Raw genomic sequence first — 16673 nt, 5'->3', positions numbered from 1 at the left:
CTCAGGTCAAATTGGCCCCGGTCTGCACTAAACAGAGCCCGCGTACCACAGTTTGAGAATCCCTGTTCTAGAGTATTTTCTGTCTCACAGGAGTTCATGCAACAGCTGTCACATTAATTTGTTGGTTATTTAGTCAAAGACATGTCCCCTTTTACATGTTTTGTGTTACTTTTATATCTTTTTCTGTCTCTGTTTTGAATGTCTAAAGGTGTTGTGTCTGTTGTGAGATCTCTCACTAATAGACCGAGCACATGAATAAACTTTTTTTTTTTTTGGTATCAAAATCATTGTCGCGGGCTTTGTTTGTTCAGTAAATAGTAATCATGTTGGTCCAGCGGGAAGGAAAGATCACCAGGTTTGTTGGTCTGCTTAGAAAATGTTTTATCTGTTTAGTAAAGACACAGGTGTCACTCAAGGGACCGAGACCCAATCTAAATTTTATTTCATTTATACGTGGCCTGCCGTGTCATTTAATGTGATATGACGCTGAAGTGATTAATTAACTCTCATCATGTTTTGCTTATGGTGACTATTTATATCCAACTTGGAGAAAGCAAACCACCAAGTTTAAGTAAATAGTGGTATTTCAGTTTGAGCACATGATAAGATAAGGCCCCTTAGTTTGATATTCACAGGTGGATTGGATCACTTCTCGTAGGAAAAGAGCCTCTTATTAGGACTTCGGAATCCGAAAGTGATAGCCCTATCCTTGAGAAGAGACTACCTGTCTAGCTCAAAGCTAACACTTAAGTTATGATTTAAATCAGTTGTGTTGAAGAAACTTTCAGACAAATATCACCTTACATGATCAGGTTGTGTTTTTCTGAATCAGCACACACCCAGGGGCAAGAAGAAGGAATAAAAGACTGTGGTTCGGCCTATCCGGGTTAGGAGAGACTCATTTTTGGACTTGGACTCCTCCAGGTACTGCAGTACTGTATGATGACGCTGGCTTGTAATAAAGCAACTTTTTGTTCAGCGAACCGTCTCCGACGTCTCTTTTGATGCAGCTGCACTGCCGGGGCGCCCTTCTGAAGGTCACAAGACCAGAAATACACTTCACCGCATTAGTTGGTAGAGTGGCCGTGTCAGCAACTTGAGGGTTGCAGGTTCGATTCCCGCTTCAATCATCCTAGTTACTGCTGTTGTGTCCTTGGGCAAGACACTTTACTCACCTGCTCCCAGTGCCACCCACACTGGTTTAAATGTAACTTAGATATTGGGTTTCACTATGTAAAGCGCTTTGAGTCACTAGAGAAAAGCGCTATATAAATATAATTCACTTCACTTCACATTTGATGTGGTCCAACATGACATTTATGTGGCCTGCAAAAAAAGGTTGGGCATGATAAAGCACTTCCTGACAAAATACATGTATACTTGTTTCAATTTTAACAGACACATGTACCTCATGTTTACTCAAATATTTGATCCTGCAACAAGCAAAGCAAATTATCCATCAATCTGTCCGGGAAATGTATAGTAATCAAACATTTTTTATTATGAAAATTGTGTAACAATGCTACCATGTATTTATATCAATATATAACTGCGGTTATATGCCCTCTACGGACATCACTTCGTCATTGTTCAGAAAATAAAGTTGATGAAAAAAAGTATTTCAAACGAAGAAGAACTCGGGCCCCGTGATTGGAGGAAAATGTTTGTGACGTCACGGAGGGTGACGTACCCGGAAAAATGACAAGGGTCCGTTGTTGACAGCATAGCAACATCTTTGTGGAATCTTCTAGAAAAACAACAACAGGCGCGGCTTGTTATTCTGTAGCCTTTTTTTTAATTCTGTTTTTCTTAATATATAATGATGTGATACTTGTTTACTTGAGTTTTAACGACAGTGCGTGGCAGCTGGCTTTAAAATATCAATAGTTGTAAAAGTGGCGAAGATGTCTTCTTACTTCGACGAACACGACTGCGAGCCCACCAACCCGGAGGAACAATACCGGCAGAACGCACTGCTGGAGCTCGCCAGGTTGCCCACCGACATCCACACCACACTAATACTAATACTAAAGGCCTACTGAAATGAGATGTTCTTTTTTAAACGCGAATAGAAGTTCCTATTCTATGTGTCATACTTGATCATTTCGCGATATTGCCATATTTTTGCTGAAAGGATTTCGTAGAGAACATTGACGATAAAGTTCGCAACTTTTGGTCGCTAATAAAAAAAAGCCTTGCCTGTAAACACAACGTGCGCGTGACGTCACGGGCTGTAGGGCTCCTCACATCTGAACATTGTTTACAATCACGGCCACCAGCAGCTAGAGCGATTCGGACCGAGAAAGCGACGAATTCCCCATTAATTTGAGCGAGGATGAAAGAATTGTGGATGAGGAAATTTGGAGTGAAGGACTAGAAAAAAAAAATAAAAAGGCGACGGCAGTGGGGGCGATTCAGATGTTATTAGACACATTTACTAGGATAATTCTGGAAAATCCCTTATCTGCTTATTGTGTCAATAGTGTTTTAGTGAGATTATAAAGTCATACCTCAAAGTCAGAAGGCTACGTTGACCGCCAGTGGAGGAGCCAAGATTACAGCTGTCTTTTTGACAGCTGCTGCAGGAGGACGCTAACTCCGCTCAAGTTTCCAGTAAGAGCCGACTTAATACCACAATTTTTTCAACCAAAAACTTGCTGGTTGACATGTGGTAGAGAAACATGTTCGCTAAAGCTTCACAACAAACAAAGAAACACCGGCTGCGTTTCAGTTGCTAAAGGCAGCTGCAATCCACCGCTTTCCACCAACAGCATTCTTCTTTGACGTCTCCATTATTAATTGAACAAATTGCTAAAGATTCAGCAACACAGATGTCCAAAATACTGTGTAATTATGCGATGAAAACAGACTACTTTTAGCCGTGAGTGGTGCTGGGATAAAATGTCCGCTCCAACCAATAACGTCACAAGCACGCGTCAACATAAGCGTCATCATTTAAAAATTGCAATTTAGTAAACTAAAGCGGCCGTATTGTCATGTGTTGCAATGTTAATATTTCATCATTGATATATAAACTATCAGACTGCGTGGTCGCTAGTAGTGGCTTTCAGTAGGACTTTAATAACTTTATTAGTGACGCCTCTTCACCTTCACCTGCGTGTGTGTGTGTGTGTGTGTGTGTGTGTGTGTGTGTGTGTGTGTGTGTGTGTGTGTGTGTGTGCGTGTGTGAAGGTCACTCATGCAGGGCTTGGACTTGATGGACTCGGGACATTTTGACTCGTCAGACTGGGAGCAGCGTCTTCCTCCCCCGGCTGCCAAAGTCGCTGTGCAGACTCTCCCTGTGGTGCTGCTTTCTCCACAACAAGCAGGTAACACTCATTACAATACGATACATCCATCCATTTTTCTACCGCTTATTCCCTTTGGAGTCGCGGGGGGGGCGCTGGTGCCTATCTCAGCTACAATCGGGTGGAAGTTAGGGTACACCTTGGACAAGTCGCCACCTCATCGCAGGGCCAACACCGATAGACAGACAACATTCACACTCACATTGACACACTAGGGCCCATTTAGTGTTGTTTGGAGGTGGGAGGGGCCTATCCCCAGGTGCATGTCTTTGGAGGTGGGAGGGGCTTATCCCCAGGTGCATGTCTTTGGAAGTGGGAGGAAGCAGGAGTACCCGGAGGGAACCCACGCAGTCACGGAGAGAACATGCAAACTCCACACAGAAAGATCCCAAGCCCGGGATTGAACTCAGGACTACTCAGGACCTTCGTATTGTGAGGCAGACGCACTAACCCCTCTGCCACCGTGCTGCCTACAATACAATAAAATACAATATAATAGGGACAAGCTTTAGAAAATGGATGAATGGATGGAATAGAAAGTACTTTATTGATCCCTGTGAAGAATATAAATACAGTCTATTATACAGCAATATTCACATGTAAATAATATAAATACAGTCTATTATACAGCATTATTCACATGTGAATAATATAAATACAGTCTGTATTATATAGCATTATTCACATGTGAATAATATAAATACAGTCAATTATACAGCATTATTGACATGTGAAAAATATAAATACAGTATTATACAGCATTATTCACATGTGAATAATATAAATACAGTATATTATACAGCATCATTCACATGTGAATAATATAAATACAGTCTATTATACAGCATTATTGACATGTGAATAATATAAATACAGTCTGTTATGCAGCATTATTCACATGTGAATAACATAAATACATGAAGTGTTAATATTGATGTAGTGATGGTGTTCCTACTATTGTTGATGAAGTGTTAATATTGATGTAGTGATGGTGTTCCTACTATTGTTGATGAAGTGTTAATATTGGTGTAGTGATGGTGTTCCTACTATTGTTGATGAAGTGTTATTATTGGTGTAGTGATGGTGTTCCTACTATTGTTGATGAAGTGTTAATATTGATGTAGTGATGGTGTTCCTACTACTGTTGATGAAGTGTTAATATTGATGTAGTGATGGTGTTCCTACTATTGTTGATGAAGTGTTAATATTGATGTAGTGATGGTGTTCCTACTACTGTTGATGAAGTGTTAATATTGATGTAGTGATGGTGTTCCTACTATTGTTGATGAAGTGTTAATATTGATGTAGTGATGGTGTTCCTACTATTGTTGATGAAGTGTTAATATTGATGTAGTGATGGTGTTCCTACTATTGTTGATGAAGTGTTAATATTGATGTAGTGACGGTGTTCCTACTATTGTTGATGAAGTGTTAATATTGATGTAGTGATGGTGTTCTTACTATTGTTGATGAAGTGTTAATATTGATGTAGTGATGGTGTTCCTACTATTGTTGATGAAGTGTTAATATTGATGTAGTGATGGTGTTCCTACTACTGTTGATGAAGTGTTAATATTGATGTAGTGATGGTGTTCCTGCTACTGTTGATGAAGTGTTAATATTGATGTAGTGATGGTGTTCCTGCTATCTCCCTTTGGTAGCCAAGTCTAAAAGTGTGACAACCAAGCTGGTTTTCCTCTCCTGCGTTGGCAGACAAAGGCTTAAAGTGTCCCGTGTGTCTGCTGGAGTTTGAAGAGCAGGAGGCCGTACGACAAATGCCTTGTAAGCATCTTTTCCACGCCGGATGCATCCTGCCCTGGTTGGGGAAGGTAGGAGGTGTTTGTGACCCTCGTGTTGCAAACATTCTTCTCACACGTGTTTCTTCTTCAAACGTAGACCAACTCCTGTCCGCTGTGTCGCCTTGAACTACCCACTGACAATGAAGAGTACGAAGAGTTCAAGAAAGACAAGGTGGGTGTGACACCAGAACAGTGCTTCTCAAAAAAAGTACCACCTCAGATAAAATACTGTCTTTCCATGCACCACCATAATGACCCACATTAAAATACCCTAGCATAGCAGGCCTAAATATTATTTAGAAACTAAGCTTTTTAACTTTTCACTGTAACATTACACACAGTTTGACCAGTAACACTGCGTTTGAATTAGGGTTGTACGGTATACTGGTAGTAGTATGGTACCATGATACTAATGAATCATATTCTGTACTATACCACCTCTAAAAAGTACTGGTCCCCCACCCCCGTCGTCGTCACGTCATGTCATTGCTGCTTTACCAGCAGAGGAGCATGTTGGGCAGCGCACACACACAGAGTACTTACAAGCAGACACAGTGTGTAGACAGAAAAGGGAGAACGGACGTATTTTGGTGTAAAAAGTCAAGATAAAGGTGAAGTTATATCACTGAAACGCCCTCAGGAAGAGCTGCTTTGAGACATGGCTAGCTAGGTAGCGGCTAACATCTATCCACAGTGTTTTAGCTAAGTCTAAATCTCTAATCCTGGCCACCATGGCGACAAAGTATGTTTCTTATAAGTTAAATTATCACTGGAGGACGAGGAATAGCTAAACATGCTTCACTACACACCATGGCTTACCGGCGTCACAATCAAAACAAATGCCTTTGGTGGATCTACACCTGACCTCCACTGTAATGATACCAAGTACAGGAGCGTATCTAGTTGATACTACTATGATTATTACATTGATATTTTTTGACATAACAAAATCTTCTTTCTTGTTTTTTTAATTGGTATTATGTCTATAAAGTCAGGAAATATGTCCCTGGACAAATGAGGACGTTGAATATGACCAATGTATGATTCTGTATCTACTTGGTATTGGAGTGATACCTAAATGTGTGGTATCATCCAAAACTAATGTCAAGTGTCAAAGAAGAGAAGAATAAGTGATTATTACATTTGAACAGAAGTGTAGATTGAACATGTTAAAAGAGAAAACAGTGTGACACCTACCCTTTACATCAGTATTTCTTAACCATATTATTATTGGTTTATTAGGTATATATTTTATTGTACTATCCTGTAACTATTTGGTATTGGATCGATACCTAAATGTGTGGTATCATCCAAAACTAATGTCTAGTATCAAAGAAGAGAAGAATAAGTGATTATTACATTTGAACAGAAGTGTAGATAGAACATGTTAAAAGAGAAAGTAAGTAGATATTAACAGTAAATGAACAAGTGGATTAATAATACATTTCCTACCACTTGTCCAAATAATAGGTGTATAAATGACACAATATGTTACTGCATACGTCAGCAGACCAATTAGGAGTTTTAGTTTGTTTACTTACTACTAAAAGACAAGTTGTCTAGTATGTTCAACATTTTATTTAAGTACTAAATGACAATAATAAACATGTTTCATGTACCCTAAGATTTTTTTTTAACATAAAGATAAAAAATAATGCCATTTTTTGTGGTCCCCTTTATTTAGAAAAGTACCGAAAAGTATCAAATGACATTTTGGTAACAAAATATTGGTATTGGGAAAACACTAGTTTGAATGTAGGAAAATAAAACACTGTACTTTAATCAAGTGATTCTTTGGCACACCACTAGATCAGGCCTGGGCAGTTATTTTACTCAGGGAGCCACATTTAGATAAAAAGTGTGTCTGGGGGCCAGTATATCTATTTTTAGGAAAAATAATACAAAACCTTACAATAATGATTGGAAGCTGAAAACGTTATGACAGACCGCCTTAAAAAACAGAATGGAATTTAAATTTTTTTACTGAATGAGACACCCAGAATGTACATGACAATAAAGAATGTGGGATTTACAATATTAACTATGAATGATAAAAAACTGAATATTGACGACATATTTTAAAATAAACCAAAATGCAAGGAAAATGCAACAAACATAGTGAAAAAAAACCCACCTACAATCTGAGATACCCCATAGTGACCATAGTAAGTAATTAAATGACCATAGTAAGTAATTAAATGACCATAGTTAACTAGTATATGATGGTGATTCCAACCATTGAAAGACTTAGTATAGTTGAACATCATAATAGCAGCTACTCTTTCCATCTTATACATCGAAAACAATTATTTGGGAATGTCCGGCGGGCACATACTTGCCAACCTTGACACCTCCGGTTTCGGGAGGTGGGGGTGTCAGGCGTGGTTGTGGGCGTGGTTAAGAGGGGAGGAGTATATTTACAGCTGTTGTGTGTGCAGTTGTGCACTGCACTCTCTAAAAGCCGTAGATGTTATTGTCACATATGCATGATTGATTGATTGATTGAAATATTTATTAGTAGATTGCACAGTACAGAACATATTCCGTACAATTGACCACTAAATGGTAACGCCCCAATAAGTTTTTCAACTTATTTAAGTCCACGTTAATCAATTCATGGTACAAATATATACTATCAGCATAAGACAGTCATCACAGAAGTTAATCATCATAGTATATACATTCAATTATTGACATTATTTACAATCCAGGGGGTGGAATGAGGAACTTTGCTTGATATCAGTACTTCAGTCATCAACAATTGCATCAACAGAAAAATGGACATTGAAACAGTGTAGGTGTGACTTAGTAGGATATGTACAGCCAGCAGAGAACATAGTGAGTTCACATAGCATAAGAACAAGTATATACATTAGAAATACATTTGATTATTTACTTTAGGTTATTTACAATACGTGGAGATGGGATGTGAATCGAAGAGGATTAGTAAAGGGTTGAAGTTGCCTGGAGGTGTTGTGGTGCATGTACAGTAGCATTATTGTCCTGTTTAAGAGTGTTACAACATTGCTGTTTACGGCAGACAAACTGCTTTACGGTAGACGAAAATGTGACTGCTGTTGTTGTGTGTTGTTACCGCGCTGGGAGGACGTTAATGTAACTGCCTAATAATAAACCCACATAAGAAACCAAGAACTCGCCCTCGATCATTCTACAGTTATAACATCATTGGGCAGACACGCTGTTTATACTGTGGGAATGCGGACGTGAAAACAGGCTGTCCTCACTCAGGTCCGCGTGGAGCTGGAGGGGGCGTGGCCTCCAGCTCCGCCTGAATTTCGGGAGATTTTCGGAAGAAAATTTGTCCCGGGAGGCTTTCGGGAGAGGCGCTGAATTTCAGGAGTCTGACGGAAAATCCGGGAGGGTTGGCAAGTGTTGGCGGGCCGGATTGAAAAGCTCAACGGGCCGCTTGTGGCCCCCGGGCCTTAATTTGCCCATGTCTGCACTAGACCTAGCCCACATAGCACAAGTGGTACACGTGCCACAGTTTGAGAAACAATGTGCGAGAGCATTCTGTAACTTGGCTGTGAAGATGGCTGAGTGTGTGTGTGTGTGTGTGTGTGTGTGTGTGTGTGTGTGTGTGTGTGTGTGTGTGTGTGTGTGTGTGTGTGTGTGTGTGTGTGTGTGTGTGTGTGTGTGCCCCATGGAACAGGAGAGAAGAAAGCAGAGGGAGCACAGGCTGGAGGACCTCCATGGAGCAATGTACACATGACCAAGGTTTCATCACATTCAGGAGCTTCCACACACTCACTCACATCCTTGACCACCTCTCATGTGCAATAATTGATGACCACTCACATTAGAGGAGGAGAACAAATATATGATTTCATAAATGATTCTATATTAGTGCTTTTTATGTCAACTTTAAGCCACCAGGATTTTACAACATATAAATAGTAGTCGTGTTTTCTGTTCATGTTTCTTTTTTGGCTGGAGGTGACACACTGACGTGGCAAAAACTTTTTTTTTTTACCATTTTGATAAAAACAAACATTTCCTGGAAATACATGCGGACGCACAAAAAACATTATTTGGAGGACACGATAGTGTTTAATACAGTATTTCCTTGAATTGCCGTCGGGGCGCTAATTAATTTAAAACCTCTTCTCCCTCCGGCACTTACCAAAGGCATGCAGTAAATTTAGGCCTGCGCTTATAAATTTGAGTGTGATGTAAGGATACCATCATTAAAACACATTTAATAAAAAAAACGTTATTATGGTCTTACCTTTACTTATAAATGAAGTCCATGCTCAGCTCCTTCTGATCAAAAGCACCGATAACTTGTTTATAGAAGTCTTCCTTATCTTTCTTCAGTTTTAAAAGTCTCTCCGTCTCGATGGAGATCTTCCTCTATTACCTCCTGCTTCGATTGAAAGTCCAGTTTAGAAAACTGTTTTATTTGAATAAACACACGCTGCTCACTCTTGCTGGTCCAGTTCATGGTCGGCAGGTGTGTAGCCATAGCTCTCTCGTGTGGGTTGCTCCTGACGTGCAGACCGCTGCTATCTGTTAGCTCGGCTCCTCACGTGTAGTGCGGGGGTGACGACAGAATTATCCTCGGACAACTCCCCCTCCCGTTCTGCTCCGTGGGTGATGTCTTTATCCCACCGCTGCCACCATGAAGTGTTTTTGTATAAATAATACACTGGGTATTTAGGACTGGAACATGCTTTATTTCAGCCCGGTTGTTTACATAGCCAGCATAATAGTAGTGGTGTTACATCCTAAAAGGTCTGTCGTGCACCCCCCCGTCATATCTGTTCCCAGCACATATCACGACACTTGTTGTCATTTCTTCTTCAGCCGAGTAGTCGCAAGAAGGATCACTAGCGCCCTCTACCACCAGGAGGCGGGAGTCATGTAATGACTCATATTTGACACACGCAGCTACGGTATATTAATAAAACGTAGCTCCTTACTGTTCGTTTTAGCATATTTAATAGCTGTTAATCTTCTTCCCTTTATGCGATTTCAAATTATTGAAATCAGCATCCTCCATTTTGAAAATGCTGACAGGGGAAGTGTCACTCATGACGTGACGAGTTTGACCCTGCAGTACTACTAAGCATGCGCTAATTATTTTGCGAAACGAGTTTGACCCGGCAGTAATTCAAGGCAGGTGCATACTATATACCCGGCGGAAATTCAAGGAAATACGTTGCACTTTTTAGTTTGTTGTCTGTCAGCAGCACGAGTGCACTGTAGCACAACTTCAACACTAGTCTTCACTTACCAAAAATATTGTGAATGTTTTTCATATGATGTACTTGATGCATTTTAGGTGAAAATAGGTGCAGTGAAAGTGACTTGAAGGTGGCTGCATGAAGTCACGACACACAAATGAACACGTATGACATGATGTTGACACCATGGAAATATACTCGTATAAATTCTTTATTTCTAGCAATTGTGTGTTAAGTAAATTGCAACAAAACAAACAGGAAGCAAAGTGGACAGCGTGTATATTCATATTAGCTGCGTGTCATATCTTGTACGCTTCAACCACATCATTGACTTGATAACTTGTTTACTAGTTAGTGAAGATCAACTTGGGATACATGAGGATGATCAAATGAAGTGGGATGTCATATATAGTGCTGTGTTATGTTTCCATAGCAGTCTATTTATTTATAATCATGTCCACCTGCACATTTATTCACATTTGAAAAAATAAATTCACTGTTCTAGAAGTTTCTAGGCCAGGGGTCGGCAACCTAAAATGTTGAAAGAGCCATATTGGACCAAAAATACAAAAACAAATATGTCTGGAGCCGCAAAAAAATAAAAAGCCATATTGCGTGCAGATAGTGTCATGAGATATAAATTGAATTAAGAGGACTTAAAGGAAACTAAATGAGCTCAAATATAGCTACAAATGAGGCAGAATGATGCAATATAGCTAGCCTAAATAGCATGTTAGCATCGATTAGCTTGAAGTCATGTAGGGACCAAATATGTCTGATTAGCACTCCACATAAGTCAATAACATCAACAAAACTCACCTTTGTGCATTCATGCACACCGTTATAAGTTTGGTGGACAAAATGAGACAGAAAAAGAAGTGGCATAAAACACGTCCTAGAAAGTCGGAGAAAGTTATACATGTAAACAAACCACGGTGAGTTCAAGGACCGCCAAAATGAGTAGGACAAAACGGCGCTCGCCAAAAACTCGAACCAGTGAAGCATGTTTAATAAAAACAGTGTGTTTTATAACAATTAGGGAGGTTTGTGTCATGTTTGTCCTGCGACAGAAACTATATTAAAACAAAAAATATATTCTTTATATTTTTCCCCCTCATATTTTTCTATTTTTCATACAGTTTTGAAAAAGCTCCAGAGAGCCACTCGGGCGTGTTGCCGACCTCCGTTTTAGGGTCATTCATTATGCTTTCCTCTTCAAAACTCCAGGCTGTGAATATTGTTTAAATGTAGAAACTTTTTAGTCTTTTGCCACTTCTTTGTGTCATTTCTGTCCGGTGTTGTAACGTTGATAGCGGCTTGTGTGTAATGTGTCTCGTTAAAAGTAGAATTCCATTTTCCAAGCCCTTCTGAGGCTTATTTTGCAGGGCTGGTGCCTTTGTGTCTCTGCACAAACTTGTACTGTACATCTTTTTACATCAGGGGTGTCCAAAGTGTGGCCCAAACCTCATGTTTTAATCATTTAATTAAAAAAAATGTTTTTTTAAGAACATAAAAAAAGTCAGCATGCAGGCTGGTTTTTCCTGTTAAAAATATATACCGTATTTCCTTGACTTGCCGCAGGGTATATAGTATGCACCTGCCTTCAATTACTGCCGGGTCAAACTTGCTTTGCAAAATAATTAGCGCATGCTTAGTATTACCGCCGGGTCAAACTTGTGACACTTCCCCTGTCATCATTTTCAAAATGGAGGAGGCTGTTTTCAATACCGGTAATTTGAAATCGCATAAAGGGAAGAAGATTAAGAGCTATTCAGTAGGATTTAAGGTCCAAGCTTACATCACACTCAAATGTTTACTGCGTGCCTTTGGTAAGTGCCGCAGTAATAGAGGTTTTAAAATAATTAGCGCATGCTTACTTTTACCGCATGCCTTTGGTAAGCGCAGGAGTGAGAAGAGGTTTTAAATTAATTAGGGCCCTGGAGGCAATTCAAGGAAATACGGTATGTTGGACTGCTTTAGAAAGTGAAATTAATCAAATATTTTTTAGTCTGTGAAAATGTTTGGGCACCCCTGAGGCTTTAAGTGTTTTAAAAGCTGAACTAAAGTGACTTTAAAACAAAAATAACTTTTTGACTACAATTCCCATGATGAGTTTAAGTATTCATTTCCAGTTGATTTGATATTATGTTGACAGGAAAAAAAACCCAACAGGCAAAAACACAATCATACTCAATTTAAGATTTTATTTCATATTTGAATATAAATCTCTGTCAAATCAAAATACCTACAATAGATGACAAATCGAACATATTTACAGAAGATAGAGAAACAAAACAATTTTTTACTGAAGTGTACTTTCTACTGAAAAAACAACAAATAAAAAATGTATAACAATCCAGTGTGAATTTGGCCCCGTGGTGGATTGTTTTGATGCAGAAGAAGAAATGGAAGCTGCCAAGCTGCCAGTGAAGTGTCACACTTTGCTGCCACAAAGTTGAAGTGGGACTGAGAGCCAAACATGGGGTTTCCCTGGCACATCAACAAGGGTGGGGCTCAAATCTTTCAAGTCCATACAGAAGTTCAACAATCAGTTTTCTTGGCAAGAGGTGCAGAACACAAGAGAGATGAAACTGTGGACAATTGATATGTTCATGAGCAATACTTGAAGGACCTGTTCTTGTTTTTAAAAAAAACAAAACATTAGAAAAGTGAAATACTGTCGGGGTGTGATGATGTCGGACCAACCTTAGTGTTTATTAACTTGGAGAACATCTGACACTCATTGTGAGGCGGAATCATTACCTGGACAGCAGCTTTCAAATGTTTCTGGTTAAAGGGGAAATTATTATTGAATGATATGCACATGCACCTGGGGATAGGCCCCTCCCACCTCCAAAGACATGCACCTGGGGATAGGCCCCTCCCACCTCCAAAGACATGCACCTGGGGATAGGCCCCTCCCACCTCCAAAGACATGCACCTGGGGATAGGTTGATTGGCAACACTAAATGGTCCCTAGTGTGTGAATGTTGTCTGTCTATCTGTGTTGACCCTGTGATGAGGTGGCGACTTGTCCAGGGTGTACCCCACCTTCCGCCCGATTGTAGCTGAGATAGGCGCCAGTGCCCCCTGTGACCCCAAAAGGGAATAAGCGGTAGAAAATGGATGGATGGATGCTCAACTCAGGGCTTCACGTCTGCCTCACAATACGAAGGTCCTGAGTAGTCAGGGTTCAATTCCAGGCTGAGGATCTTTCTGTGTGGAGTTTGCATGTTCTCCCCGTCAATGCGTGGGCTTCCTCCCACCTCCAAAGACATGCACCTGGGGATAGGCCCCTCCCACCTCCAAAGACATGCACCTGGTGATAGGTTGATTGGCAACACTAAATGGTCCCTAGTGTGTGAATGTTGTCTGTCTGTGTTGGCCCTGTGATGAGGTGGCATCTTGTCCAGGGTGTACCCCGCCCTGTGCCCGATTGTAGCTGAGATAGGCACCAGCACCCCCCCACGACCCCAAAGGGAATAAGCGGTATAAAATGGATGGATGTTCAACTCCTAGTCTGCTGACTAAGCAGGTCGTGCCATGTAGACCCGAGTCCTGGACAGCACGGACATGCAGGAGTGGTTGACAACGGCAGGAAGTCAAACAATTGGAGAATCTTTGGTAGATTCAAAGCTAAAAAGGCAATAATTCTACAACTTTGGGGCCAAATGATAAAAGAGGAAACAGTCTTATGTTGAAATTCAGGTGACAAAAACAAATATTGGGATGGTCTACGATTTGAAATGACAACCAAACACGATTCTAAAAAGAGTAAAAAAAAAAAGGCAGTCCTGTCTTCAACATTCAGGATCCTGCACCTGTGACGAATATTCTGTCCTTCAAAAAGTGGCGTGCAAATATCAGATCGGCTGATCGGTGATGAAGAGTAGAAAAAGAAAACCTCCACCAAGGCCTCCAAGTGGATTTAACACAGCTGGCAGCTTTTCAACCTCGGTTTAGCATCATCTGCTAGCACATGGAAATAAAGAAGAAGACCTCCTTAGTCGAGGTAGTTGGCCAGCTAGCAAACATCAGCAGACAAGTCACACTTTGCTTGGAAAGAACTCAGAGAAAAAGTAAGAGAGCAAAGCCATTTGTAGAAAAGAGCTTATAGTTTTGAAATGATGATATTGTATTGCAGTCACTTGTCAGCTGGCATGGACTTGACACCTGGTGGTGGTGAGGACACCCACACACCTGCAAGCTGGCATGTACTTGACTCCTGGTGGTGAGGACACCTGCAAGTTGGCATGTACTTCACTCCTGATGGTGAGGACACCCACACACCTGCAAGTTGGCATGTACTTCACTCCTGATGGTGAGGACACCCACACACCTGCAAGTTGGCATGTACTTCACTCCTGGTGGTGAGGACACCTGCAAGCTGGCATGTACTTCACTCCTGGTGGTGAGGACACCTGCAAGCTGGCATGTACTTCACTCCTGGTGGTGAGGACACCTGCAAGCTGGCATGTACTTCACTCCTGGTGGTGAGGACACCCGCAAGTTGGCATGTACTTGACTGGTGTTGGTGAGAACACCTGCAAGCTGGCATGTACTTGACTCCTGGTGGTGAGGACACCCAAACACCTACAAGTTGGCATGTACTTAACTCCTGGTGGTGAGGACACCTGCACACCCACAAGTTGGCATGTACTTGACTGGTGTTGGTGTTGAGGACACCCACACACCTGCAAGCTGGCATGTACTTGTCTCCTGATGGTGAGGACACCCGCACACCCACAAGTTGGCATGTACTTGACTCCTGATGGTGAGGACACCCGCACACCCACAAGCTGGCATGTACTTGACTCCTGGTGGTGAGGACACCCACAAGCTGGCATGTACTTGTCTCCTGGTGGTGAGGACACCCGCAAGTTGGCATGTACTTGAGTCCTGGTGGTGAGGACACCCGCAAGTTGGCATGTACTTGAGTCCTGGTGGTGAGGACACCTGCAAGTTGGCATGTACTTGAGTCCTGGTGGTGAGGACACCCACAAGCTGGCATGTACTTGACTCCTAATGGTGAGGACACCCACAAGCTGGCATGTACTTGAGCCCTGGTGGCGAGGACACCCACAAGTTGGCATGTACTTGACTGGTGTTGGTGTTGAGGACACCCACACCCCTCCAGAGGAAACAATGATATAAGACTTGTATAAAAAAAGCGTCCTAGAGTTAGTCCCCTGCCGTGCTACAACATGGCTATGCTCTCCGGGGTGCAGTTGAGGTGTGTGGACGTGCTGCTGCCGCCGGGCGACTTGAGGCCTTTGGTGGCGCCGCCGCCGCCGCTCAGCGCCGAGTCCCGGGACCGGGGGCCCAAGATCACCCCCGAGCCGTGGTGGAGGCACTGCTGCAGGGCCGCCATCATGGTCTCGCCCGTCACCGTGCCGAACTCGTAGGTGAAAGTCCCGTAGAAGACCAGGATGTCCACGGTGAAGACCCACTCGCAGATGGCGGCGGCGTGCTGCAGCGTGAAGCTCTCGTGCACGAAGAAGATGCCGCCTGGGAAAGATGGCGGTCAAGGAGCAGTACGGGACAAACAAAATATGTCTAAGAATAATCATAATAGTCATCATAATAATAATAATAATAATCATAATAATCATAAGAATAATCATAATAGTCATCATAATAATAATAATAATAATCATAATAATCATAAGAATAATCATAATAGTCATAATAATAATCATCATAATGCCTGCTGGATGACAAAGTACATGACATGACAACTGCTCACTGACACTGGAAACACATTTTGGACTTTTCAACCTTTTTAGACATCACTTCTTTCTAACACTTTGTAAGACATGTCAACTTCTGTCTGTCCATTCACACACACACACACACACAAACACTATTCAAAACCTAAAATATCTTTCTATTCACAAAATATAAACACCTGTCCATTCATACACACGATATAAACGTTTGTCTATTCACATACACAACATATTAACACGTGTCTGTCTATTCACATACACACAAAATATAAACATTTGTCTGTCCACTCACACTCACACCAAATATGTAGATCCCTCTGCCTAAACATCTTTCCACTCACATACACACAAAATATGAATATGTCTATCCACTCACATGCACAAAAACCTAAACCTCTTGTCTCTTAACACAGACAACATATTAACCTTTGTCTGTCCACTCACATACACACGTTATGTAGATCTGTCTGCCTAAACATCGTTTTATTCACATACAATATAAATATCTGTCTGTCCACTCACATACACACAAAATATAAAGCTATTCATATACACAAAAACTTAAACTTGTGTCTATTCACATACACAACATACTAACATTTGTCTGTCTATTCACATACACAACATATTAAC

The 16673-nt window shown here is 41.2% G+C and overlaps 2 protein-coding genes across 11 annotated transcripts in view; one reads left to right on the top strand and one right to left on the bottom strand.

Moving 5' to 3' along the window:
• The first annotated feature begins 1671 nt into the window (after positions 1 to 1671).
• Positions 1672 to 12666, top strand: LOC133556847 (E3 ubiquitin-protein ligase RNF181). Its single transcript, XM_061907163.1, has 5 exons — positions 1672 to 1990; positions 3193 to 3329; positions 5022 to 5137; positions 5205 to 5279; positions 8778 to 12666. Exons 1-5 carry the CDS (start codon positions 1905 to 1907, stop codon positions 8835 to 8837), a joined length of 474 nt encoding a protein of 157 aa, XP_061763147.1. The 5' UTR covers positions 1672 to 1904; the 3' UTR covers positions 8838 to 12666.
• LOC133556841 (transmembrane protein 150A-like) overlaps positions 12501 to 16673 on the bottom strand; it is a 26387-nt gene continuing 22214 nt past the window's right edge. For 3 of the 10 annotated variants that reach the window (XM_061907152.1, XM_061907155.1, XM_061907154.1), the window contains one exon: positions 12501 to 15819. In XM_061907152.1, the coding sequence (XP_061763136.1) occupies positions 15509 to 15819 (311 nt within the window). In that variant the 3' untranslated portion in view covers positions 12501 to 15508. The remainder of the gene's footprint in view (positions 15820 to 16673) is intronic. The other 7 variants (XR_009807611.1, XR_009807615.1, XR_009807616.1 and 4 more) reach the window with 7 other exon arrangements.

This window comes from Nerophis ophidion, linkage group LG07 (genome assembly GCF_033978795.1).
Source record: "Nerophis ophidion isolate RoL-2023_Sa linkage group LG07, RoL_Noph_v1.0, whole genome shotgun sequence".
NCBI lineage: Eukaryota > Metazoa > Chordata > Actinopteri > Syngnathiformes > Syngnathidae > Nerophis > Nerophis ophidion.
The sequence above is the reverse complement of the archived record's forward strand: the minus strand, read 5'-3'. Positions and strand labels throughout refer to the sequence as shown.